This window comes from Lutra lutra, chromosome 11 (assembly GCF_902655055.1).
Source record: "Lutra lutra chromosome 11, mLutLut1.2, whole genome shotgun sequence".
NCBI lineage: Eukaryota > Metazoa > Chordata > Mammalia > Carnivora > Mustelidae > Lutra > Lutra lutra.
The window spans coordinates 93,161,272-93,182,529 of NC_062288.1; the positions used below are offsets into that span (position 1 = coordinate 93,161,272).

The 21,258-nt window shown below is 36.5% G+C and overlaps 1 protein-coding gene across 1 annotated transcript in view; it reads left to right on the forward strand.

The window, feature by feature from the left end:
* The window catches only part of AKR1D1 (aldo-keto reductase family 1 member D1), a 54,447-nt gene extending 39,765 nt beyond the window's left edge, over nt 1-14,682 (forward strand). The window contains exons 6-9 of the mRNA XM_047695946.1: nt 2,404-2,513; nt 3,249-3,414; nt 11,484-11,566; nt 13,752-14,682. Of these exons, the coding sequence (XP_047551902.1) occupies nt 2,404-2,513; nt 3,249-3,414; nt 11,484-11,566; nt 13,752-13,794 (402 nt within the window). The 3' untranslated portion in view covers nt 13,795-14,682. The remainder of the gene's footprint in view (nt 1-2,403; nt 2,514-3,248; nt 3,415-11,483; nt 11,567-13,751) is intronic.
* Nucleotides 14,683-21,258: the final 6,576 nt, after the last annotated feature.

The window sequence follows — 21,258 nt, forward strand, 5'->3', positions numbered from 1 at the left end:
TGGGGTTAATGTCTTCCTTCACAGGTTCTGTCCAGCTTAACTTCACCATGTGAGATTTTGATATCTGAAGTTCTGTACTACCAAATAGTGTGGTAAAAGCCCCAGACCTGTCAAGACACTGACACGTGACATCAATTTTACATAGTATGCAAGAAAAAGTAAAGACTGCATCTCCATTGGCCCATCCACAAAGGATATCTTGCTATACCCTGTCTGTAGCAAAGAAGGAAGCAAGTGTGCTTAGATATGCTTCTCCTTGGAAATGAGCAAGTTCCAGGGCAATGATGACATCAAGGTACTGTGACAACAGAAACCATTACTACCCTCTACCTTAAACTGAACATCCCATGCCAGCATTCCAAACAAGGATTATTCACTGGCCTGAAATGACCACACCAAGCCGCAGTCCTGACAAAGCCCCTCCTGTAACAGTCCCCAGCATCAGTAATACTTCCTAAAGTGCTAACTTGGTCCTCTCTGTATCATAACATTTTCATTCAACAGTCATTGAGCACCTGCCCTAGGCCAGGCACTTTCCTAGGTTCTAGGCATGCATAAGTGACAAAAGACAGATAAAGCCCTTCTTCTTGGAACACTAGCTGTCTAGTGAGGAGCACACATTAATCAAACAATCACAAAAGTTATCAATAATTAGAAACTGAGATAAACACTCTGAGAAGAAGGAATATGGTTCTCTGTGAATTCATAAGCCCTTGGATCGTAGTTTATCCACTCCAACCCCCAGCATTTCCCTTACTGGTTGTCCCTTTAGTGATATGCTGTCAAATTTTTACCTGACAACTATCAATCCAAAGATTTATATATTTTTTAAAGTTATGTTGTTGAGTTTCTATGTTAACTCAAAAGCTTTTGTTGAGCAGAAGTTTCTAGTATGTTGCCCAACACAACTTTCTGTGTAGTCCCAAGCTTCAGTTCACAGATTCAGTTCAGTCACAGATCCAAAATGTGCATACCTGTTTTACTTCTAACTGTAATAGCCTTATTACCCATAGCTTCTGCCACAAGCCGTATGCGGTCCTTTTTAAAAGGGTAGGTTATAAAACTGTTTGATGTGTATGTAAGCACACACATATATACATACATATATATGCATACATACTTCTACATATTTAATAGGCCAAAGACAAGAAACAGCACACCAATTTGATTAGAAAGGAGTCCTTGTGAGAAAATGAAATGTTGTGTTTGGAATGAGCAGGTGGCCATTAAGTTAAGGAACTCATACTTAGTTTCTAAGCAGTGGAATGATGCGATATATGTGTTTTGGAGAGACCAGTCTACCAATAATAGACAAGATTGGAATTGAAAAAGTAGGGAGCGATGTTGGAAGTCGGAGAGGGTAAAGGAAGGAAACACTAAGAAGTGTGATTCCTGCCTTATTTTAGTCTGTGTGTTACTTTGTAGAATTATTTAAGAAATGTTCCAAGGGGGAGAAATCCCACAAGTGTTTCGTAGGATAAGGGAACAAGATTATGTCAGGGGGAAAAAAAAAAGTTAATCAAATTAGAGAACAGAAAGAGGAGACCCACCACAAAGAGGCCCAGTTTACTTTTGCCATTTCATAAGCAGCATCTCCTTGTGCCTTCTAGAAATAAAACTTGTCAAATACTCACTATTCCAGACAATGAAGATAATAAATATATGCTTCAATTATTTCAATTCAGCCTTGGTTGATTTTAATTTAAAAAGGAAAAAAAAGAATAGGTCAAAAATTATCATGGTGGTTAAGAAGAAACTTTGAGAAGAACTTTCTGACACAGTATTTTTAGTGCAGGAATCTTGCCAGTAAGATACTAAAGATGAACATAGGCCTGCACAGGGTGGTGTAAAGAACTCTTGGCCAAAACGACAAAATTCATCTTTAGATTTCATTTTATACATACTTTACCCCTTGTGAAAATATTCTTAGATGCTTGAGAGCTACAGGGAGAGGGCTTCTGCAACATGTCACTTCTACTACCAAGACTATAATCTGAACCTTGAGACTGGTTTGGTTTTTTTGTTTTGTTTTGTTTTGTTTTGTTTTGTTTTGTTTTGTTTTGTTTTTTGTTACAGAAAATTGTATTTGCTGGAATGGTGACTGTAAATAATTAAGTCTGTTCCCTCAAAGTTTTAAACTATGATAACTTTACAAAATTGAATTTGTTCCCCACTCACTTACTTTAGAATTATTCCACAGATGGTGACCTCACTAACCTCGTTTTAATTAATCTCACCAACAAACAGTGTAAACTTCCTTGTTAGGAAAAGTATTTAGCAGTTGCCTCGTTATCCATAATATTCATAAGTGGGTTTTATTGAAAAACTTTTTAAAAACTGTGTAAAACTGCGTTCACTGCAAGATTTTAATTTTGTGTCCTGCTTTCCAATGCAACCGTGCAGGTCGAGTGCCACCCATATTTCACCCAGCCAAAACTCTTGAAATTTTGCCAACAACATGATATTGTCATTATTGCATACAGCCCTCTGGGTACCTCCAGGAATCCAAGCTGGTAAGCAATGCTGTATGTCTCTTCAGCAGTGTTTCCTTCAGTGTAGAGTATGAGACTAATGTGAATTACTTGATTGGCATAACTATATGGCTCTGTGATTTTAAGAAAGTAAGTTAATCTCTTCAAGCCATTCTCTGTATATACAAGTTGGAGCTAATAAAACCTTCCTCACAAATGTGGTATAAGAATTGATTATACTGTATGTATAAAATTACGTAACAGTGCCCGAAATATAGGAAATGTTCAGTAAGTGTTAGTTTAGGTATTATTATTTGACAAAGAGTCTCCATGACCATATCCTCAAAATTTAGGATTTTTTGATCTCTGGATTCAAAGGTAGCATTTCTGATGTGATATGTTCCACAGACTTAAGTAGAAATTTTTTACATGAAGATGACTCTAAGAGTTGTATGTAACTCTGTTTCTTCCACTTTGGTCTTCCTGCCTCCGCTGTGCCTTCTTCCAAGTCAGTTCTCTCTCTGAGACCCATCAAAGAAATACTATTTACCCTCTGAAAGAGACAGCTCTATCAATTTGCCTCTCTTGATATTCTCATGCTAAAGGCAACTCTTCACTGAGTGCTTTGCTCCCAGAGAAATTGGTGACAGAGACCTGAAGTGTCCTGGTAGGGGACCAGGTGGATGGGGAGACAAAGAAGGAGGGTGATTGAGGATGATGTTCTCATTACTTGAGCTAAATATGATGCAGGTTTTGATTTTTTTTTTTTTTTCCAAGGGTGAATGTTTCCTCCCCACCTTTGCTAAAGGATGAACTTCTAAACGCACTGGGAAAAAAGTACAATAAGACAGCAGCTCAAGTTGTTTTACGTTTCAACATCCAGAGAGGAGTGGTTGTTATTCCTAAAAGTTTTAACCCTGAAAGGATCAAAGAAAACTTCCAAGTAAGAGAACTGCTTCTGGAAATGTAGAAAGTGGAGTTGTTTGGTTTTTTTGAGAACTTTCTGTTCAGATTAATAAGAAACTTGTATTGCCTTCATATTTTATTTTATACCTGCTCCCTAACCTACACTCTGTAGATATGAATTAGCTTTAGCTGAATCTGAGACAGTTCCCAGCACTTTGGGGATTGCTTTACTGCTTGTACATTACCTAGCTCCCTTATGTCTTCTGTTTCCTTACCTATTGACTCTTGGCACTACCTACTCACTTCTCCACCAGCACAGCAGGAATGGAAGGTATAAAATTTGAAATTCACAATAGTAAACTTTCCACCTTCTTAATGTCCCTGGTAAAAGTTAGGGACAAATTTGGAAATTATTGAAAAGGATCGTTAGACTTCAAGAATGCTCATTGCCTTTATTTCCTCTATAAATAATCTGTATCAGCATCATAATTTACAGGTAAGAAGAAGCCACTAGACCAGGGAGTGATTAGTTTACTCTGCTAGTACTCAAGGTTAAACTGCTAGGTAAATACAGCCATAGAAAAGTACCATGCAAAATTAATTACTCATCAGTTAATAATCTCAAAAAATAAGTTGTTTTTGTCTCAATTTATAAGTTTCATAATCTCGGTATTTAATAAGTTTACTAAATAAAATAAATAAGTAGTTTAATAAGTTTAATAATAATAAATTTAATAATCCCAATAAGTAAGTTGATAAAAATGAGACAAGATTTATCCCCTCAGATAGGAAAATAATCAGAATATTGAATGTATATAAAAAGACACTTTCATATACTCCTGTTAAAAATATTAATTGGTATACGATTTGAAGTAGCAGGATGTCACTTTTCCAGATCTATCAAAATTCAAGCCCACATATCCATTTGACCCAACAATGTGATACTATATTTACACATTCATGCACACATATATAGATATTTACTACAGCATGGTTTATTACTTTTTTAAAAAACTGGAAACAATCATTAGTAGAATGTAAAACAAATTATATTTGTACAATGAAATATTATACTGTAGCCTTTTTAAAATAATAGAGTGAAAATTTAAGTACTGCCATGGGAAGATATTCATGATATTAGACAATTTATCTCAGAGTTTTTGCTACCACATGACAGAATGCAACTCAAACTTACCAAAGGGAGACATGATTTATTGGGCCACATAACTGGAAAGTCCATGGATAAATCAGGCATGACTGGGCAGGAGTATTCAAACAATTTATGAAAGGACTGAGTTCCCTTCCTGCCTCTACTCTACCTCCACCCAACCTTCTCTTTCTCCATATGGTAACACAACATGTCAACATGACAGCTCTAGGCTAATCTATAACTAATAATCAGTGAAGATGATCACAGGAAAAGGCTCCGATAATGATCTCTATCAATCCTTGATCGTCCCTTTGGGGGCATGCACCACTCCCATATTAATCACCATATCCAGTGAGTAAGATACTTTGATTGGCCCCCTGGGCTACATCCCTAATCCTGTACTAGAAATGGATTCATGTGACAAACAGCCCTACTAGGCGATGGAAGAGAAGTTCATAAAAGGAAAAAGGGGATTCTGTTATTAGCAAAAAGAGGAAAGAATGATAAATAGTTACATCACTACTGACAGCATTTTAACATGTAAGAAAATACCTCTTACCAAAAGGGGTTGACACTCTTTTCAGCCATCTTAAAAGAATAAGATATCTAGATGGCTAATGTGTTAGTTCATCAAAAATTAAAACAAGTTTTGATGCACCAGAAACAAATGTTTTCATGGATTCAAAAGTTTATTATTCAGAAAATGAGAGTGGTTACTAGTGTTCTGTGTAATGGAAGATTAAAGCCTTTGGACTTTACGTAATTTAGTGAATCACAATTTTGTAGTAAAAGTACTATCATTCTCTTTAAAAATTTTATTGCAACTATTTCTGTTATAGCCGATATATTTCCATAACCCTAATGATAAGGAAATGGAGTTCAGAGGTTCACATACCACAAGAAAATATGAAAGAGATACAGATCTACAAGGAAAATGGCAGTGGAAATCACAGCCAATTTCCACTCTATAGGGTTTATACTTGCCCTGTAATCAGAAATTTTGTTGGGTAGTACAACCAAGAATTGACAAAATAGAAAATTATTCTCTTTTAGAACTGAGGTAAAGTAATATTTTAGAAGAATGGGAAATAACCACAGAACATAAAGGGAAAAGGGAAAATTAAATATGTTTACAATAAAAGAAGAAAAAGTTATAGAAATAAAAATTATGTAATAAAAAGTTAAATCATAAATTAAAAACAAAAACTATATCAAATTAAAGGTAAGAATGAAGAAAATTAAAAAGCAGGATATTTTTAACATTAAAACAACAAGAAATCAAATTTTACCACCCACCTTCTGCCTTGTTGCCATCATCCACTGACCCCCATTCCTTGAAGGTTTTATCTCTTGATTCACTATCCCTCTCTCTGAAACTACTCCCATCACATTCTTAGTGAATTCAACATACATATGGATAGTCCTTCCAATAACATGGCCTGATGATAGTTTTTTAACCTCCTCACCCACAATGATCTCATCCTATATGTTCCAGCTACTAGTTCCCATTGTTATTCCTTGGGAACTGCAGTTACTAATACCTAATAACTCCTTCATACCCCTCAAAAATACCCCTCTCTCTCCTACATTATCTCTCCACTGCATAACTCCTATCAACATACAAATATGCTGTGATTTCCAGTCTTGGAAGGTATATTCCAATCTAGACTCATGTTCCTCTACAGCTATTATCCAGTTCTTTCTTTCTGTTTACAGCAAACCCTTAAAAGAGAATTCTATTCTCACTACCTACTGTCTCTTTCCCCCATTCTCCCTTAAGCCCGTTGAAACCAAGCTTTCTTGTCAAGTTCACCAATGACTTCCACCTTGCTAGATCCTATAATCACTTCTCTGTCCTTGTCTTAGTAGATCTTTCAACAGCATTTAATACAGTTAACACTTTCTCTTTCTTGAGTCTCTACTATAAGAGAAGCAGATTGTGGGGTGGGGGAAGCAGAATATCAGGAACTAAGTTTGTGAGATCCTGAATAAGAGAATAACTTTGGATAATTTCAGTCATAAAAAAATGAAAATCAATCCACATAAAATAAAGAAAAACATTGCATAAAAAGAATGGAGGGAGAATTTGGAAGTTTACCTTAAAATGAAAACTGAAGAGGTGCCTGGGTGGCTCTGTCAGTTGAGCACCCAATTCTTGATCTCAGCTCATGAGTTCTTGATCTCAGAGTCATGAGTTTAGCCCTGTGTTGGGCTCTATGTTGGGTGTGGAGCCTACTTAAAAGAAATTAAAACAGAAAATTATGAAATAATTTTAATTATTTCATATTCAACAAAATTAAGTTACAATTGTATATGTGTACTAAATCTTAGAAGAAATTTTAAAATATGCTTGACAAAATTATGTGATAACAGAATGTGGCATTCTCTACTTCACAAAGGTTTTTGTAAGTGATCATAAAAAGAATAATTATGGTAAAGTTTCACAGGGCTTCATCTGAAGATTATACATAGTTTGATTTTTTTTCCAAATAACACTCTTTTGATGTATCAACTAGACTTTAACTGCATCAGATTTCTACTTGAAAAACATTTTGCCTGTAATTAAGGCAAACTAAGATCACTTTCATTGATTTCATGGAATCCTGCATCTTTGCCAAGATTTGCAACTTCATTTTATATTATATATTCACTGAAGACAGAAAATGACTCAACAACACTCAAAAAGTGGACCTAATGTTAAGCAAAAAGAAAGTTTGAGTAAGGATTTATTTTATATGTCATTGGTCATTCATGACTGTTTTTATGTAATGCAGACTTTTGTTTCATGACACAATCTCATAAACTCAATACTTAGATAATAATCAAAGAAAAGCATTCCCTGAAAAGAACACTTGGAAGCAATCCATGGGGGTATGATTAGGTAAATCATGTTACATCTATACTATGAATGCAGTGGTTAAATTAAAGTCAGTCTACCTATTTTGATAGAAAAGATCACCAAGACATATTACGTGAATGAAAGTAAGTTGCAGAATAATAAAGATATGATACAATTATTGTATTTTGCTCTTAGTGTGTTGGACATTTAGAAGGAATGTTTGGGAAGAAGAAAAATACTAGAGCGGTGGGTAACATGAGGACCTTTCATTTCTTATTCCATGCATGTCTATATACTTCTGTAGTGTTTTAATTCTCACAAAAAAGCATATATTTATGTATCACTTATATAATTAAAATTGATAAATATAAATTATTGAAATAAAATTTAAGGGATAGCAAATTAAAACAATGAAGTAAGAGAAGATCATTATAAATAAACCAAATGTTAAAAATGTAAATAAGCTAAAATAAAATATTAAAATGTTAATGAAGGACAATTATAAAATCAGAGTATAAAATGTACAAGCTAAGAAAAAATAAAACAATGAAAATGCAATAGATTTAAAAGATAGAAGATATATTAAAAATAAGGAGAGAAAAGATTAAGAGGATAAAACAAAGCAAATTAAAAGTTAAAAATATGCATAAGCAAACTTAGAGACTAGGGAATGTTTTTAAAAACAAGTGCACAAAGGTCATAATCCAAAAGTTTAGCATCTTATCCAGCAACAATAAACAATTCCTCACTCTGGGATTTGTAGATGTCCTGAACATAGGTTGTTATAGGTTATTTGGAATGTCCTGCAAGATGGCCCCAGCAAGAGTATCTTAAAGACAAAGAGCAGAACAGAACCCTGACTCTGCATGGGGATATGGCTCCCCAGCACCAGCCTAACTTCTCTCACATTTGCAGATATTCATAATTTTATTTTTATTTTTTTACTTATTTATTTTTAAATGTATTTATTTATATTCAATTAACCAACATATAGTACATAATTTACATTCATAAATTTTTGACATGAAAATCTTTTATGTGTATGTCACTAATTACAGAGCTTCAACATAAATGAAGAATTAAAACAAAATACCTGACAACTGAAAGAAAAAAAACTAACAATTATTTTTTGTATCAATTTTTTATTTACATTCTAATTGGTTAACATACAGTATAATATTGGTTTCAGGAGTAGAATTTAGGGACTATCACTCATATAACACCCAGTGTTTACTACAAAAAGTGCCCTCCTTAATGCCCATCACCCATTTAGCCCATCCCCACCCCCCTCCCATCCAGCAACTTTGTTCTCTATCGTTAAAAGTCTCTTATGGTTTAGTTCCCTCTCTCTTTTTCTTTTCCATCCCCTATACTCATCTATTTTGTTTCTTAAATTCCACATATGAGTAAAATCATTGGTATTTGTCTTTCTCTAACATTTTGCTTTGCATAATATTCTCTAGCTCCATACATGTTATTGCAAATGGAGAGATTTCACCATTAATTATGGCTGAGTAATATTCCATTGTATATATGTATCACATCTTCTTTTTCCATTCATCAGTTGGTGGACATATGTGCTCCTTCCATAATTTGGCTATTGTTGATAATCCTGCTATAAACATCTGTGTGCATGTATCCCTTCAAATCACTATTTTTGTATCCTTTAGGTAAATATCTAAGAGTGTAATTGCTGGATCATAGGGTAATTCTATTTTTAACTTTTTGAGGAAACTCCATACTGTTTTCCATGGCTGTGTTGAGTGGCTGTACTACCAGCTTGCACTCCCACAAACAGTGTAAGAAGGTTTCCCTTTCTCCATATTCTTGCCAACACCTGTTGTTTCCTGTGTTGTTAATTTTAGTCATTCTGACAGATATGAAGTGGAATCTCATCATGGTTTTTATTTGTATTACCCTGATGACAGAATGATGTTGGGCATCTTTTCATGTGTCTGTTGGCCATCTGTATGTCTTCTTTGGAAAAATGTCATTCATGTCTTCTGCCCATTTTTTAACTGGATTATTTGTTTTTTAGGTGTCAAGGCCTTTATATATTTTGGATACTAACCCTCTATCATATATGTCATTTGCAAATATCTTCCTCCATTTCATAGGCTGCCTTTTAGTTTTATTGATTGTTTCCTTCAATGTGCAGAAGCTTTTTATCCTGATAAAGTCTAATAGTTCATTTTTGCTTTTGTTTCCCTTACCTCTGGCAACATGTTTTACAAGAAGTTGCTATGGCCAATGTCAGAAAAGTTACTGCCTGTGTTCTAAGATTTTGATGGTTTCCTGTCTCACACTTAGGTCTTTCATCCATTTTGGATTTGTTTTGTGTATGGTGTAAGAAAGTTGTCCAACAAGACACCATTTGTTAAAGAGATGCTCTTTTTCCATTGGATATTCCTTCCTGCTTTGTTGAAGATTAGTTGACCATATAGTTGTGGGTTCATTTCTGTGTTTTCTATTCTGTTTCATTGATTTATGCATCTATTTTTATGCCAGTACCATACTGTCTTGATTACTACAGCCTTGTAATATAATTTGAAGTCCCGAATTATGATGTTCCTAGCTTTGTTTTTCTTTTTCAAGACTGCTTTGGCTATTTGGGGTCTTTTTTTTTTTTTTTTTTAATATGGGGTCCTTTGTGGGTCCGTACAAATTTAAGTATTTTTTGTTCCAGCTCTGTGAAAAATTGTATATTAATAGGGATTGCATTGAATGTATCAATTGCTTTGGGTGGATTTAACATTTTAATAATATTACTTTTTCAGGGACGCCTGGGTGGCTCAGTTGGTTAAGCAGCTGCCTTTGGCTAAGGTCGTGATCCCGGCGTCCTGGGATCGAGTCCCACATCGGGCTCCTTGCTCGGCGGGGAGCCTGCTTCCCCCTCTGCCTCTGCCTGCCATTCTGTCTGCCTGTGCTCGCTCTCTCTCCCTCTCTCTCTCTGATAAATAAATTTAAAAATCTTTAGAAAAATAATAATAATATTACTTTTTCCGATTCGTGAACACAGAATGTTCTTCCATTTCTTTGTGTCATCTTCAACTTCTTTCCTAAGTGTTCTCTAGTTTTCAGAATACAGTTCTTTTCCTTGTTTGGTTAGGTTTATTCCTAGGTATGGTTTTTGATGCAATTGTAAATGGGATTGATTCCTTGATTTCTCTTTCTGCTGCTTCATTATTGGTGTATAATACTGCAATAGATTTCTGGGGTGCTTGGATGGCTCAGTCGGTTAAACAGCCAACTCTTGGTTTTGGCTCAGGTCGTGATCTCAGGGTTCTGAGATCGAGCCCTGCTTTGGGCTCCTTACTTAGCGCAGTCTGCTTATCCCTCTCCCTCTGCTCTTCCCCAACTAGCACACTCTCTCTTTTAAATAAAATCTTAAAAATAAAATAAAGTAAAAATAAAAAAGAAACCTAACAGATTTCTGAACATTGATTTTGTAGCCTGCAACTGCTGAATTCATGTACCAGTTCTAGCAATATTTTGGTGGAGTCTTTTGGGTTTTCTACACAGAGTATCATGTTGTCTGTGAATAGTGAAAGTTTGATATCTTCCTTGACAGTTTGGGAGTCTTTTTATTCCTTTTTGTTATCTGATTGCTGAGGCTAGGACTTCCACTACTATGTTAAATAACAGTGATGAGAGTGGACATCCCTCTCTTTGTTCCTAACTGTAGAGGAAAAGCTCTCAGTTTTTCCCCATTGAGGATGATATTAACTGTGGGGTTTTTGCATATAGCCTTTATGATATTGAGTTGTATGTTCCCTCTATCCCTACTTTGTTGAGGGGTTTTTTTTAGGAATGGATGCTATACTTTGTCAAATGCTTTTTCTGCTTCTATCAAAAGGATCATATGGTTCTTATCCTTTCTTTTATTAATATGGTATATCATGCTAATTGATTTGTGAATATGTGAACTACCCTTGCAGCCCAGGGATAAATCCCACTTGGTCATGGTGAATAATTCTTTTAAACATGGTCATTAAAAAAAGGGAAAAAAAGGATGCTTATATATTTTTGAAGGGCTTCTGCTGCTGGCCCCATTCCCTGATCCCAGGTTTGACCCACTCTCTACCTTCAATAATGTCTTTTACTTCTGTTATTTCAGATCTTTGACTTTTCTCTCACTGAAGAAGAAATGAAGGACATTGAGGCCTTGAATAAAAATGTCCGCTTCGTGGAGATGCTCATGTGAGTATGGAGGGACCATTCATCAAGTACTGCCCAGTGGTATTGGATTATCCTAGGTCCATAGAAATCACAAGGATAAAGGCCAGTGGGCAGCATGTTCTGAATATTAAACAGGTCCAGGTAAATTACATTTATTCTAGGAAGTTCCTAGAAGATACAAGTTTTATTTAAAAGATTTCTGACATTTATGACATCCCTGACTTATGTTAGGGAATGACAGGCTAAATCACTTGATGAGAATTAAGTCATAGTATATATATATATATATATATATATATATATATATATATATATATATTAATACAAATATAGAACCTATCTAATTTTTCCTAAAAATCAAAGTGATGCACAATTTAGAGCAAAATTATCAACAAAAAGAAAGAGACATGGGAGCATAGTAGAAAGAGTACCACATTAGAAGCTAAGAACCTAAGGTTTTAGGCAAATGCTTGCCTGTAAGATGTGTAGCTTCTAACCCCACCTATTAGCTGACTTCCCACAAGCAAAACTCCTTACACTCCCTCAAAATGTTGCTAAATTCAGCTAATCAACTGAAGTAGCCCTTTATTCTCTAAATAGTACAGGGCCTTTAAAATAACAAAAGACTACAGTTCATACAGATATGGTTATCATATACATATGTATGTATACACATTTTTTTTCTTTTTTTCATTACTATTTCCAGTTCTTGAAATCACCTGGATAGTAATCTGTTTGTAATCTCTCTAAGTGAGCATTTGGAAAATGCTCATTAGGGTGGTTCATAACAGTTTGAACACGAATCTTACTGGTCCCCTATTTCTCATGAGTCAGAAAGTACACTGACTATGCTAATATCAAATTTCTGAACCAATTTCTGAATTAATACAACAGTCTCCTAATGTGAATTTTCCAAGGAAAAACATTATTTGGCATCAAAAGGTACCACCTAGCCTTGGGAACAAAAAGGTAAACACAAACACAGACCAAACCAAATACTTATTAGTTAATACTTATTAGTTAATTAATAGCTCTTGAAGATGAACTATTTCTATTGAATAAATATCATTAAATTAAGAGATAGTAAGAGAGTGCCAATCCACCAATATACTGTTGTTGTTGTTGTTTTTAAGATTTTATATTTTTATTTGACAGAGAGAGAGATCACAAGTAGGAGAGAGGCAGGCGGCGGGGTGGGGGGGTAGGGGGAAGCAGGCTCCCTCAGCAGAGAGCCCCATGCAGGGCTCTATCCCGGGAACCTGGGATCATGACCTGAGCCGAAGGCAGAGGCTTAACACACTGAGCCACCCAGACACCCCTGTTGTTGTTGTTTTTTTACAGTTAGTTGGTGACATTATTTAGTTTGACATTTGAAATATTTAATACCTAATTCCCACAACACTGGGAAAATATCTCATGAAATAAGTAGAAAGATCAGCAAGGAGAAACAAACAGTGGCCACACTGATAAAAAAACTGAACCATTTAGGGATGCTAGGCCATGATCCTTCTCTGTGTTTCATCCAGTTGATCATTGACATTGAAGAGCTTTTATTTATTTTATATTTTAACTTAAATTCATAGTACTTGCAGAGAACTGAATCTTAGACATGGTCCATGGCACAATACATGCCAGTCCTTTTTTATTGACTGTTCCATCACTGTTGTTCAAGGGATAGGTTCATTATCATCATCACTACTGTGGAAACTTACTTCACTGATCACCTTTCTAGGTCTCAAATTCTCAGTTCTCAGGAGGTCCAGTGAGAAGGGCAGGTAATAACTCTGAGAAGAGAGTGGTACTGATGGGTCATAGAAATTTAAAGAGAAATGTTTATGTGGATATTTAACATGGAAGGCAGCCTATGTCCAAACAGCAGAGGAGAAGAAGGAATTGAGAAGATGCATGAAAAACTACAGGCAGGCATTATTCATCTCCTGTGCTCTTTTTCTGAGCAAAGTATTGAGGGGGAGGCAGCCAGCCTTCCAACACACACACACACACACACACACACAAACACACGTGCACATGCACTTATCCAGGGCTTCAGTAAAAGACGCTGGCTTGAGGGAAAACAGAGGAACAGAGAGGAAATGAATAAGGGAGAGAGGGAAGGGTTAGTGAAATTGTCAAAGGAGGCTAGTAACACATACAACTGTGCAATGCTTGCAGTGAACTTTTTCCCTTTGGGGAATTGTTTTGACAGGTGGTGTGATCATCCTGAATACCCATTTCATGATGAATACTGACTTCAGAATGCTCCTGAACTGATTTTTCCCTCCCATGAATGTCAGAACCTTGGGCCGGGTAGTTCCCCCAGATGAAGAAATTTTAAAAGTTTTCCTATCTTTAGATAAAGTGGTGATGTTAACATGCTTAAGTTTTGTGCAGAGTAAATGACTTTGGCTTAGGTATATGAAGAAAAAAATATGTTTAAATCTGTTGAAATAATTATTTGGAAATTATAAGCCAATATTTTATTGGATCAAGGTCTTCTGGTTTCCAGACCAAAAAAAATTAGGCTTTAGAAAAGATAGCAGAGGCAATATACGAAGACAAATAACTCATGAATGTGAGTCCTGACATTGGCAGTCTGAGGTCCTTACTTTAGCAGTTACCAGTGCAACAAAGAGGGTGGTAAGCTAGTGCATGCAAGTGCTGTCAGTGACTTTGATGATTTGGACCATTGACTGTAACACAGACACAGCCAAGATAAGATCCTCAAAAGCATTATTAACAAGGAAGTGATTTGCTACACCTTGTGTAAGAAGAAAGAGCTAAGCATAGAAAAGTCTTAAAATAGAGCTAATTAAACACCACAGTGGTCAGCAAAGACATAATCATTTGGTTGTTGTTTGGTTCCATCCAGTGTGTGTTCATTTAGCTTTTGAGAGATGGCTAATTGCTGGTTCTCTCTTGCATGCTTTCAAGGGCCTGAGAATGAACATAACTGGCGAGCCATTTTTCTACTGTCTATCACTCTTGCCCTACTCATCATATATCCACCATTATGTGAAGTAGCTTGAGACAATCAACAGACATAAATAAAGCCCTGAATCATTAAAAAAAAAAAATTCAAAGATGACTATTTTTTAAAATAGCCTCCATGCTGGGAAACCAGAACTCATGACCCTGAGATCAAGACCTGAACGGAAATCAAGAGTCAGATGTTTAACTGACTGAGCCACCCAGGTGCCCCCAAAGATGACTATTTTAAAAGAAGGCATTTAAAAAGGAAGCCAGTCCCTGGCTGGCTCACTCGGTGGAACATATGACTCTTAATCTTGGGGTTGTGAGTTCAAGCCCTGTGTTGGGTACAGAGATTACTTAAAAATAAAATCTTTTAAAAAATAAAGTTAAAATTAAAAAGAGACTTCTGCAAAGAAGACATCCAGATGGCCAACAGACACATGAAAAAGTGCTCCACATCACTCGGCATCAGGGAAATACAAATCAAAACCACAATGAGATATCACCTCACACCAGTCAGAATGGCTAAAATTAACAAGTCAGGAAATGACAGATGCTGGCGAGGATGCGGAGAAAGGGGAACCCTCCTACACTGTTGGTGGGAATGCAAGCTGGTGCAACCACTCTGGAAAATAGCATGGAGGTTCCTCAAAATGTTGAAAATAGAACTACCCTATGACCCAGCAATTGCACTGCTGGGTATTTACCCTAAAGATACAAACGTAGTGATCCGAAGGGGCACGTGCACCCGAATGTTTATAGCAGCAATGTCTACAATAGCCAAACTATGGAAAGAACCTAGATGTCCATCAACAGACGAATGGATAAAGAAGATGTGGTATATATACACAATGGAATACTATGCAGCCATCAAAAGAAATGAAATCTTGCCATTTGCGACGACGTGGATGGAACTAGAGGGTATCATGCTTAGCGAAATAAGTCAATCGGAGAAAGACAACTATCATATGATCTCCCTGATATGAGGGAGAGGAGATGCAACATGGGGGGTCGAGGGGGTAGGAGAAGAGTAAATGAAACAAGATGGGATTGGGAGGGAGGCAAACCATAAGTGACTCTTAATCTCACAAAACAAACTGAGGGTTGATGGGGGGAGGGGGGTTGGGAGGAGTGGTGGGATTATGGACACTGGGGAGGGTATGTGCTATGGTGAGTGCTGTGAAGTGTGTAAACCTGGCGATTCACAGACCTGTACCCCTGGGGATAAAAATATATTATATGTTTATAAAAAATAAAATTAATTAAAAAAATCTTTTTTTTTTAAAGATTTTATTTATTTATTTGACAGAGAGAGAGAGAGAGAGATCACAAGCAGGCAGAGAGGCAGGCAGAGAGAGGGGAGGAAGCAGGCTCCCCGCAGAGCAGAGAGCCCAATGCGGGGCTCGATCCCAGGACCCTGAGATCATGACCCGAGCCGAAGGCAGCGGCTTAACCACTGAGCCACCCAGGTGCCCCTAATTTAAAAAAAAATCTTAAAAAAAATAAAATAAAATAAAATAAAAAGAGACTTCATAAAATTATTATACTTAGGACTTTGAAAGTGTCATTAGGATAACTATGTGAATTTCAAGAAAGTAGTAAGTTTAAAGAACACTGGTAATTTTACTGTACATAAATTTTTAATTTTTGAAAAAGAAGGTTATTAGAATTCTGCAATAGAGATATACCAATTGTCAATTCAACTAGAGCAATGTGTTTTTTTTTTCATTCATATTAAGTCACTCTCATAGGGCAAGAGAGTTCTTCAAAAATTTTGTCTTTCCAAGACCAGTTGTTTCCAGATAACCTTCAGTGACCTGAAAGCATACGCTTCTGAGAAATCAGCACTTTAATTCAATCTCTACTCACTGTATCCACTGCTTCTAATGTAATGCTGTTCTCTGGAAAATATTTTGTTTACCAGAAATAATAAAGTGTGATGATTTGTTGAACCACGTGAATCTCCATTTAGTTGCTAAAGTCAGGGAAAGAGAAGAATCATCTGAATTCAATTCAGCTAAAAGAGTTTTGATTAAGTGCTTACTGTACACTTAGCATTGGGAAAGGGGAAGAAAAAGGGGTATCATAGTATAAGAACAGAAACTTAAGCCCTATTCCCTGTTATCAAACTTCTTCAAAATATTTCAGGAGGCCGGTGTGGAGGAGCGACCATACCTTTCAAACCATTTTTAAAAGACAGGCACTTGGAAAGAGTCCTACCACTTCTCAAGGGAAAAAAATAGTTGTAAAGATTAGAGGAGGGGAACCCTATCTTAGTTATACAGAGATGAGGGGGGAAAAGTTGAAGACAGAAAACAGGAAGTCCAGGAAAGTAACGGTCTGATATGAGCTTCTGCATGTCACCTCTCCCTCTGCTCTCACCCTTCACAAGCTTCCCATCTATTTTGGGATGAATTATGTGCTCCCCACCAAATTCAAACCTTAAAGTCCTAGCTCTTAGCACCTCAGAATGTAACCTTATTTGGAAATAGGGTCACTGCAGGTCATGGCATATGTAATTCATTAAGACGAGCTCATAATGGAGTAGGGTGGCTCCCAATCCAGTAAGACGGGTGCCTTATAAAAAGAGAAAATTTGGACACAAACAACCTACAGGGAAAACACCATGTACAGATCAAGACAAAGATAAAATGATGCTTTAAATTATTTGTTCCTTATATAAAACAACAAATAATAAAGTAACTCATCGATAATAATGCAATAATAGTAGAAGAATGTAATATCCTACTTACATCAATGGATAGATCATCTAAGCAGACAATCAGCAAGGAAATAATGGCTTTGAATGACACACTGGACCAAAGAGGCTTAGCAGATATATTTGGAACACTCTCTCCTAAAGCAGCAAAATACACATTCTTTTCAAGTGCACATGGGATATTCTCCAGAATAGGTCATGTACTAGGTCACAAATCAGGTCTTAACAAGTACAAAAAGATTAAGATCATACCATGCATCTTTTCTGACCACAGCACTATGAAACTTGAAATCAACAACAAGAAAAAATTTGGAAAGACCACAAATACATGGAGGTTAAAGAACATCCTGCTAAAGAATGAATGAGTCAAGTAGGAAATTAAAGAAGAAGTTTTTTTTAAAAAATACATGGAAACAAATGAAAACAGGAACATGATAGTCCAAAACCTTTGGGAAGCAGCAAAAGCAGTCCTAAGAGGGAAGTATATGGCAGTACAGGCTTACTTCAAGAAGGAAGAAAAACCTCATATAAACAACCAAACTTTACACCTCAAGGAGCTAGAAAAAGATCAGCAAACTAAGCCTAAAGCCAGCAGAAGGGAAATAATAAAGATTCAAGCAGAAAAAAAAATAATATAAAAACAAACAAAAACCATAGAAGAGATCAATGAAACCAAGAGCTGATTCTTTGGGAAAAAAATTAGTAAAATGTGTAAACTCCTAGCTAGACTAATCAATAAGAAAAGAGAAAGTACCCAAATAAACAAAATCACAAATGAGAGAGGAGAAATAACAACCAACACCACAGAGGTACAAATAATTATAAGAAAGTATCAAGAAAACTGGGTATCTGGGTGACTCAGTCAGCTAAATGTCTGCCTTAGGTCAGGTCATGATCCCAGGGCCCTGGGATCAAGGTCCACCCACATCAAGCTCTCGGCTCACTGGGAAACATGCTTCTCCCTCTCCCTCGCTCTCTGTCTGCCTCTCTGCCTGCTTGCATGCTCTCTCTCTCTAATAAATAAAATCTTTTAAAAAAAGAAAGAAAGAAAGAAAGAAAGAAAAAAAGAGAAATGTTATGGAAATTTCCTGCCAACAAATTAGATAACCTGGAAGAAATGGATAAATTCCCAGAAACATATAAACTTCTAAAACTGAAACAGGAAGAAATAGAAAACTTGAACAGACTGATAGCCAGCAAAGAAATTGAATCAGTAATCAAAAATCTCCCAAAAAACCAAAGTTCAGAAGCAGATGGCTTCACAGGGGAATTAGACCAAACATTTAAAGAAGAGTTGATACCTATCCTTCTCAAACCATTTCAAAAAATAGAAATGGAAGGAAAACTTCCAAATTCATTCTATGAGGCCAGCCTTATTCCCATTCCAAAACCAGACAAAGACTCCACTAAAAAAGAGAACTATAGGGGCATCTGTGTGGCTCAGTTGATTAAGCGACCGCCTTCGGCCCAGGTCAAGCAGGGTCCTGGGATCAAGTCCCTGTTCAATGGGGAGCTTGCTTCTCCCTCTCCCTCTGCCTACTGCTCTGCCTACTTGTGCTCTCTCTCTCTCTCTGTCAAATAAATAAGTAATATCTTAAAGAAAAAAAAAGGAGAGAGAGAGAGAGAGAACTACAGGCATTATCACGGATGAACAGGGCTGCAAAAATTCTCAAGAAAATACTAGCAAATTAAATCCAGCAGTACATTAAAACAATCATCCACTATTGAGTGGAATTTATTCCTGTGTTGCAAATACAGTTGAATATTTACAAATCAATCAACACGATATACCACATTAATAAAAGGAAGCATATGAACCATATAATCCTCTTAATTGCAGAAAAAGCATTTGATGAAAGGTACAACATCCATTCTGGATAAAAACCCTCAACAAGTAGGGAGAGAGGGAACGTACCTCAATATCATAAAGGCCATATTTATTGCAGCATTATCAACAATAGCCAGCCTCCTCCCCCCAAAAAAACCAATAACCAAATTATGGAGAGTCCAAATGTCCATCCACTGATGAATGGCAAAATAAGATGTGGCCACCAAAGGCAAGGGAAGCAAGGGCAAAAATGAACTATTGGGATTTTATCAAGATCAAAAGCTTTTGCACAGCAAAGGAAACAGTCAACAAAACCAAAAGACAACTGACAGAATGGGAGAAGATATTTGCAAATGACATATCAGATAAAGGGCTAGTGTCCAAAATCTATAAAGAACTTAGCAAACTCAACACCCAAAGAACAAATAATCCAATCAAGAAATGGGCAGAGGACATGAACAGACATTTCTGCAAAGAAGACATCCAAATGGCCAACAGACATATGAAAAAGTGCTCCATATCACTCGGCATCAGGGAAATACAAATCAAAACCACCATGAGATATCACCTCACACCAGTCAGAATGGCTAAAATTAACAAGTCAGGAAATGACAGATGCTGGCGAGGATGCGGAGAAAGGGGAACCCTCCTACACTGTTGGTGGGAATGCAAGCTGGTGCAACCACTCTGGAAAACAGCATGGAGGTTCCTCAAAATGTTGAAAATAGAACTACCCTATGACCCAGCAATTGCACTGCTGGGTATTTACCCTAAAGATACAAACGTAGTGATCCAAAGGGGCACGTGCACCCGAATGTTTATAGCAGCAATGTCTACAATAGCCAAACTATGGAAAGAACCTAGATGTCCATCAACAGACGAATGGATAAAGAAGATGTGGTATATATACACAATGGAATACTATGCAGCCATCAAAAGAAATGAAATCTTGCCATTTGCGACGACGTGGATGGAACTAGAGGGTATCATGCTTAGCGAAATAAGTCAATCGGAGAAAGACAACTATCATATGATCTCCCTGATATGAGGGAGAGGAGATGCAACATGGGGGGTCGAGGGGGTAGGAGAAGAGTAAATGAAACAAGATGGGATTGGGAGGGAGACAAACCATAAGTGACTCTTAATCTCACAAAACAAACTGAGGGTTGATGGGGGGAGGGGGTTGGGAGAGGGGATGGGGTTATGGATATTGGGAAGGGTATGAGCTATGGTGAGTGCTGTGAAGTGTGTAAACCTGGCGATTCACAGACCTGTACCCCTGGGGATAAAAATATATGTTTATAAAGCTGTAAAAAAAAGAAAAAAAAGAAAAAAGAAAGGATGAATACCCAAGTTTTGTAGCAACATGGACGGGACTGGAAGAGATTATGCTGAGTGAAATAAGTCAAGCAGAGAGAGTCAATTATCATATGGTTTCACTTATTTGTGGAGCATAACAAATAGCATGGAGGACAAGGGGAGATGGAGAGGAGAAGGGAGTTGAGGGAAATTGGAAGGGGAGGTGAACCATGAGAGACTATGGACTCTGAAAAACGATCTGAGAATTTTGAAGGGGTGGGGGGTGGGAGGTTGGGGGCACCAGGTGGTGGGTATTGTAGAGGGCACGGATTGCATGGAGCACTGGGTGTGGTGCAAAAATAATGAATACTGTTATGCTGAAAAAATAAAAAAACTAAAAAAAAAAAATAAGATGTGGCATATATATACAATATACTATATATATATATATGCACACACACACAATATACACATATATACAATATACATATATATACAATATACATATACATATAGTATATATATACACACAATATATAATATACATATATATACAATATACATTTGTATACAATGGAAATATTTCTCAGCCATAAAAAAAATGAAATCTTGCCATTTGCAACAACATAGATTGAGCTAGAAAGTATTCAAAGTGAAGTAAGTCAGTCGGAGAAAGCAAATACTATATGATTACATTCACATGTGGAATTTAATAAACAAAACAAATGAACATGGCAGGGTGGTGGGAAGAGAGGCAAACCAGGAAACACTCTTAACTATAGAGAACAGAGTTAATGGAGGTAAGGTGCTGGGGGGATGGGTTAAATGGGTGATCAGTATTAAGGAAGGCATTTGTGATAAGCACTGAGTATTGTATGTAAGCGATGAATCACTGAA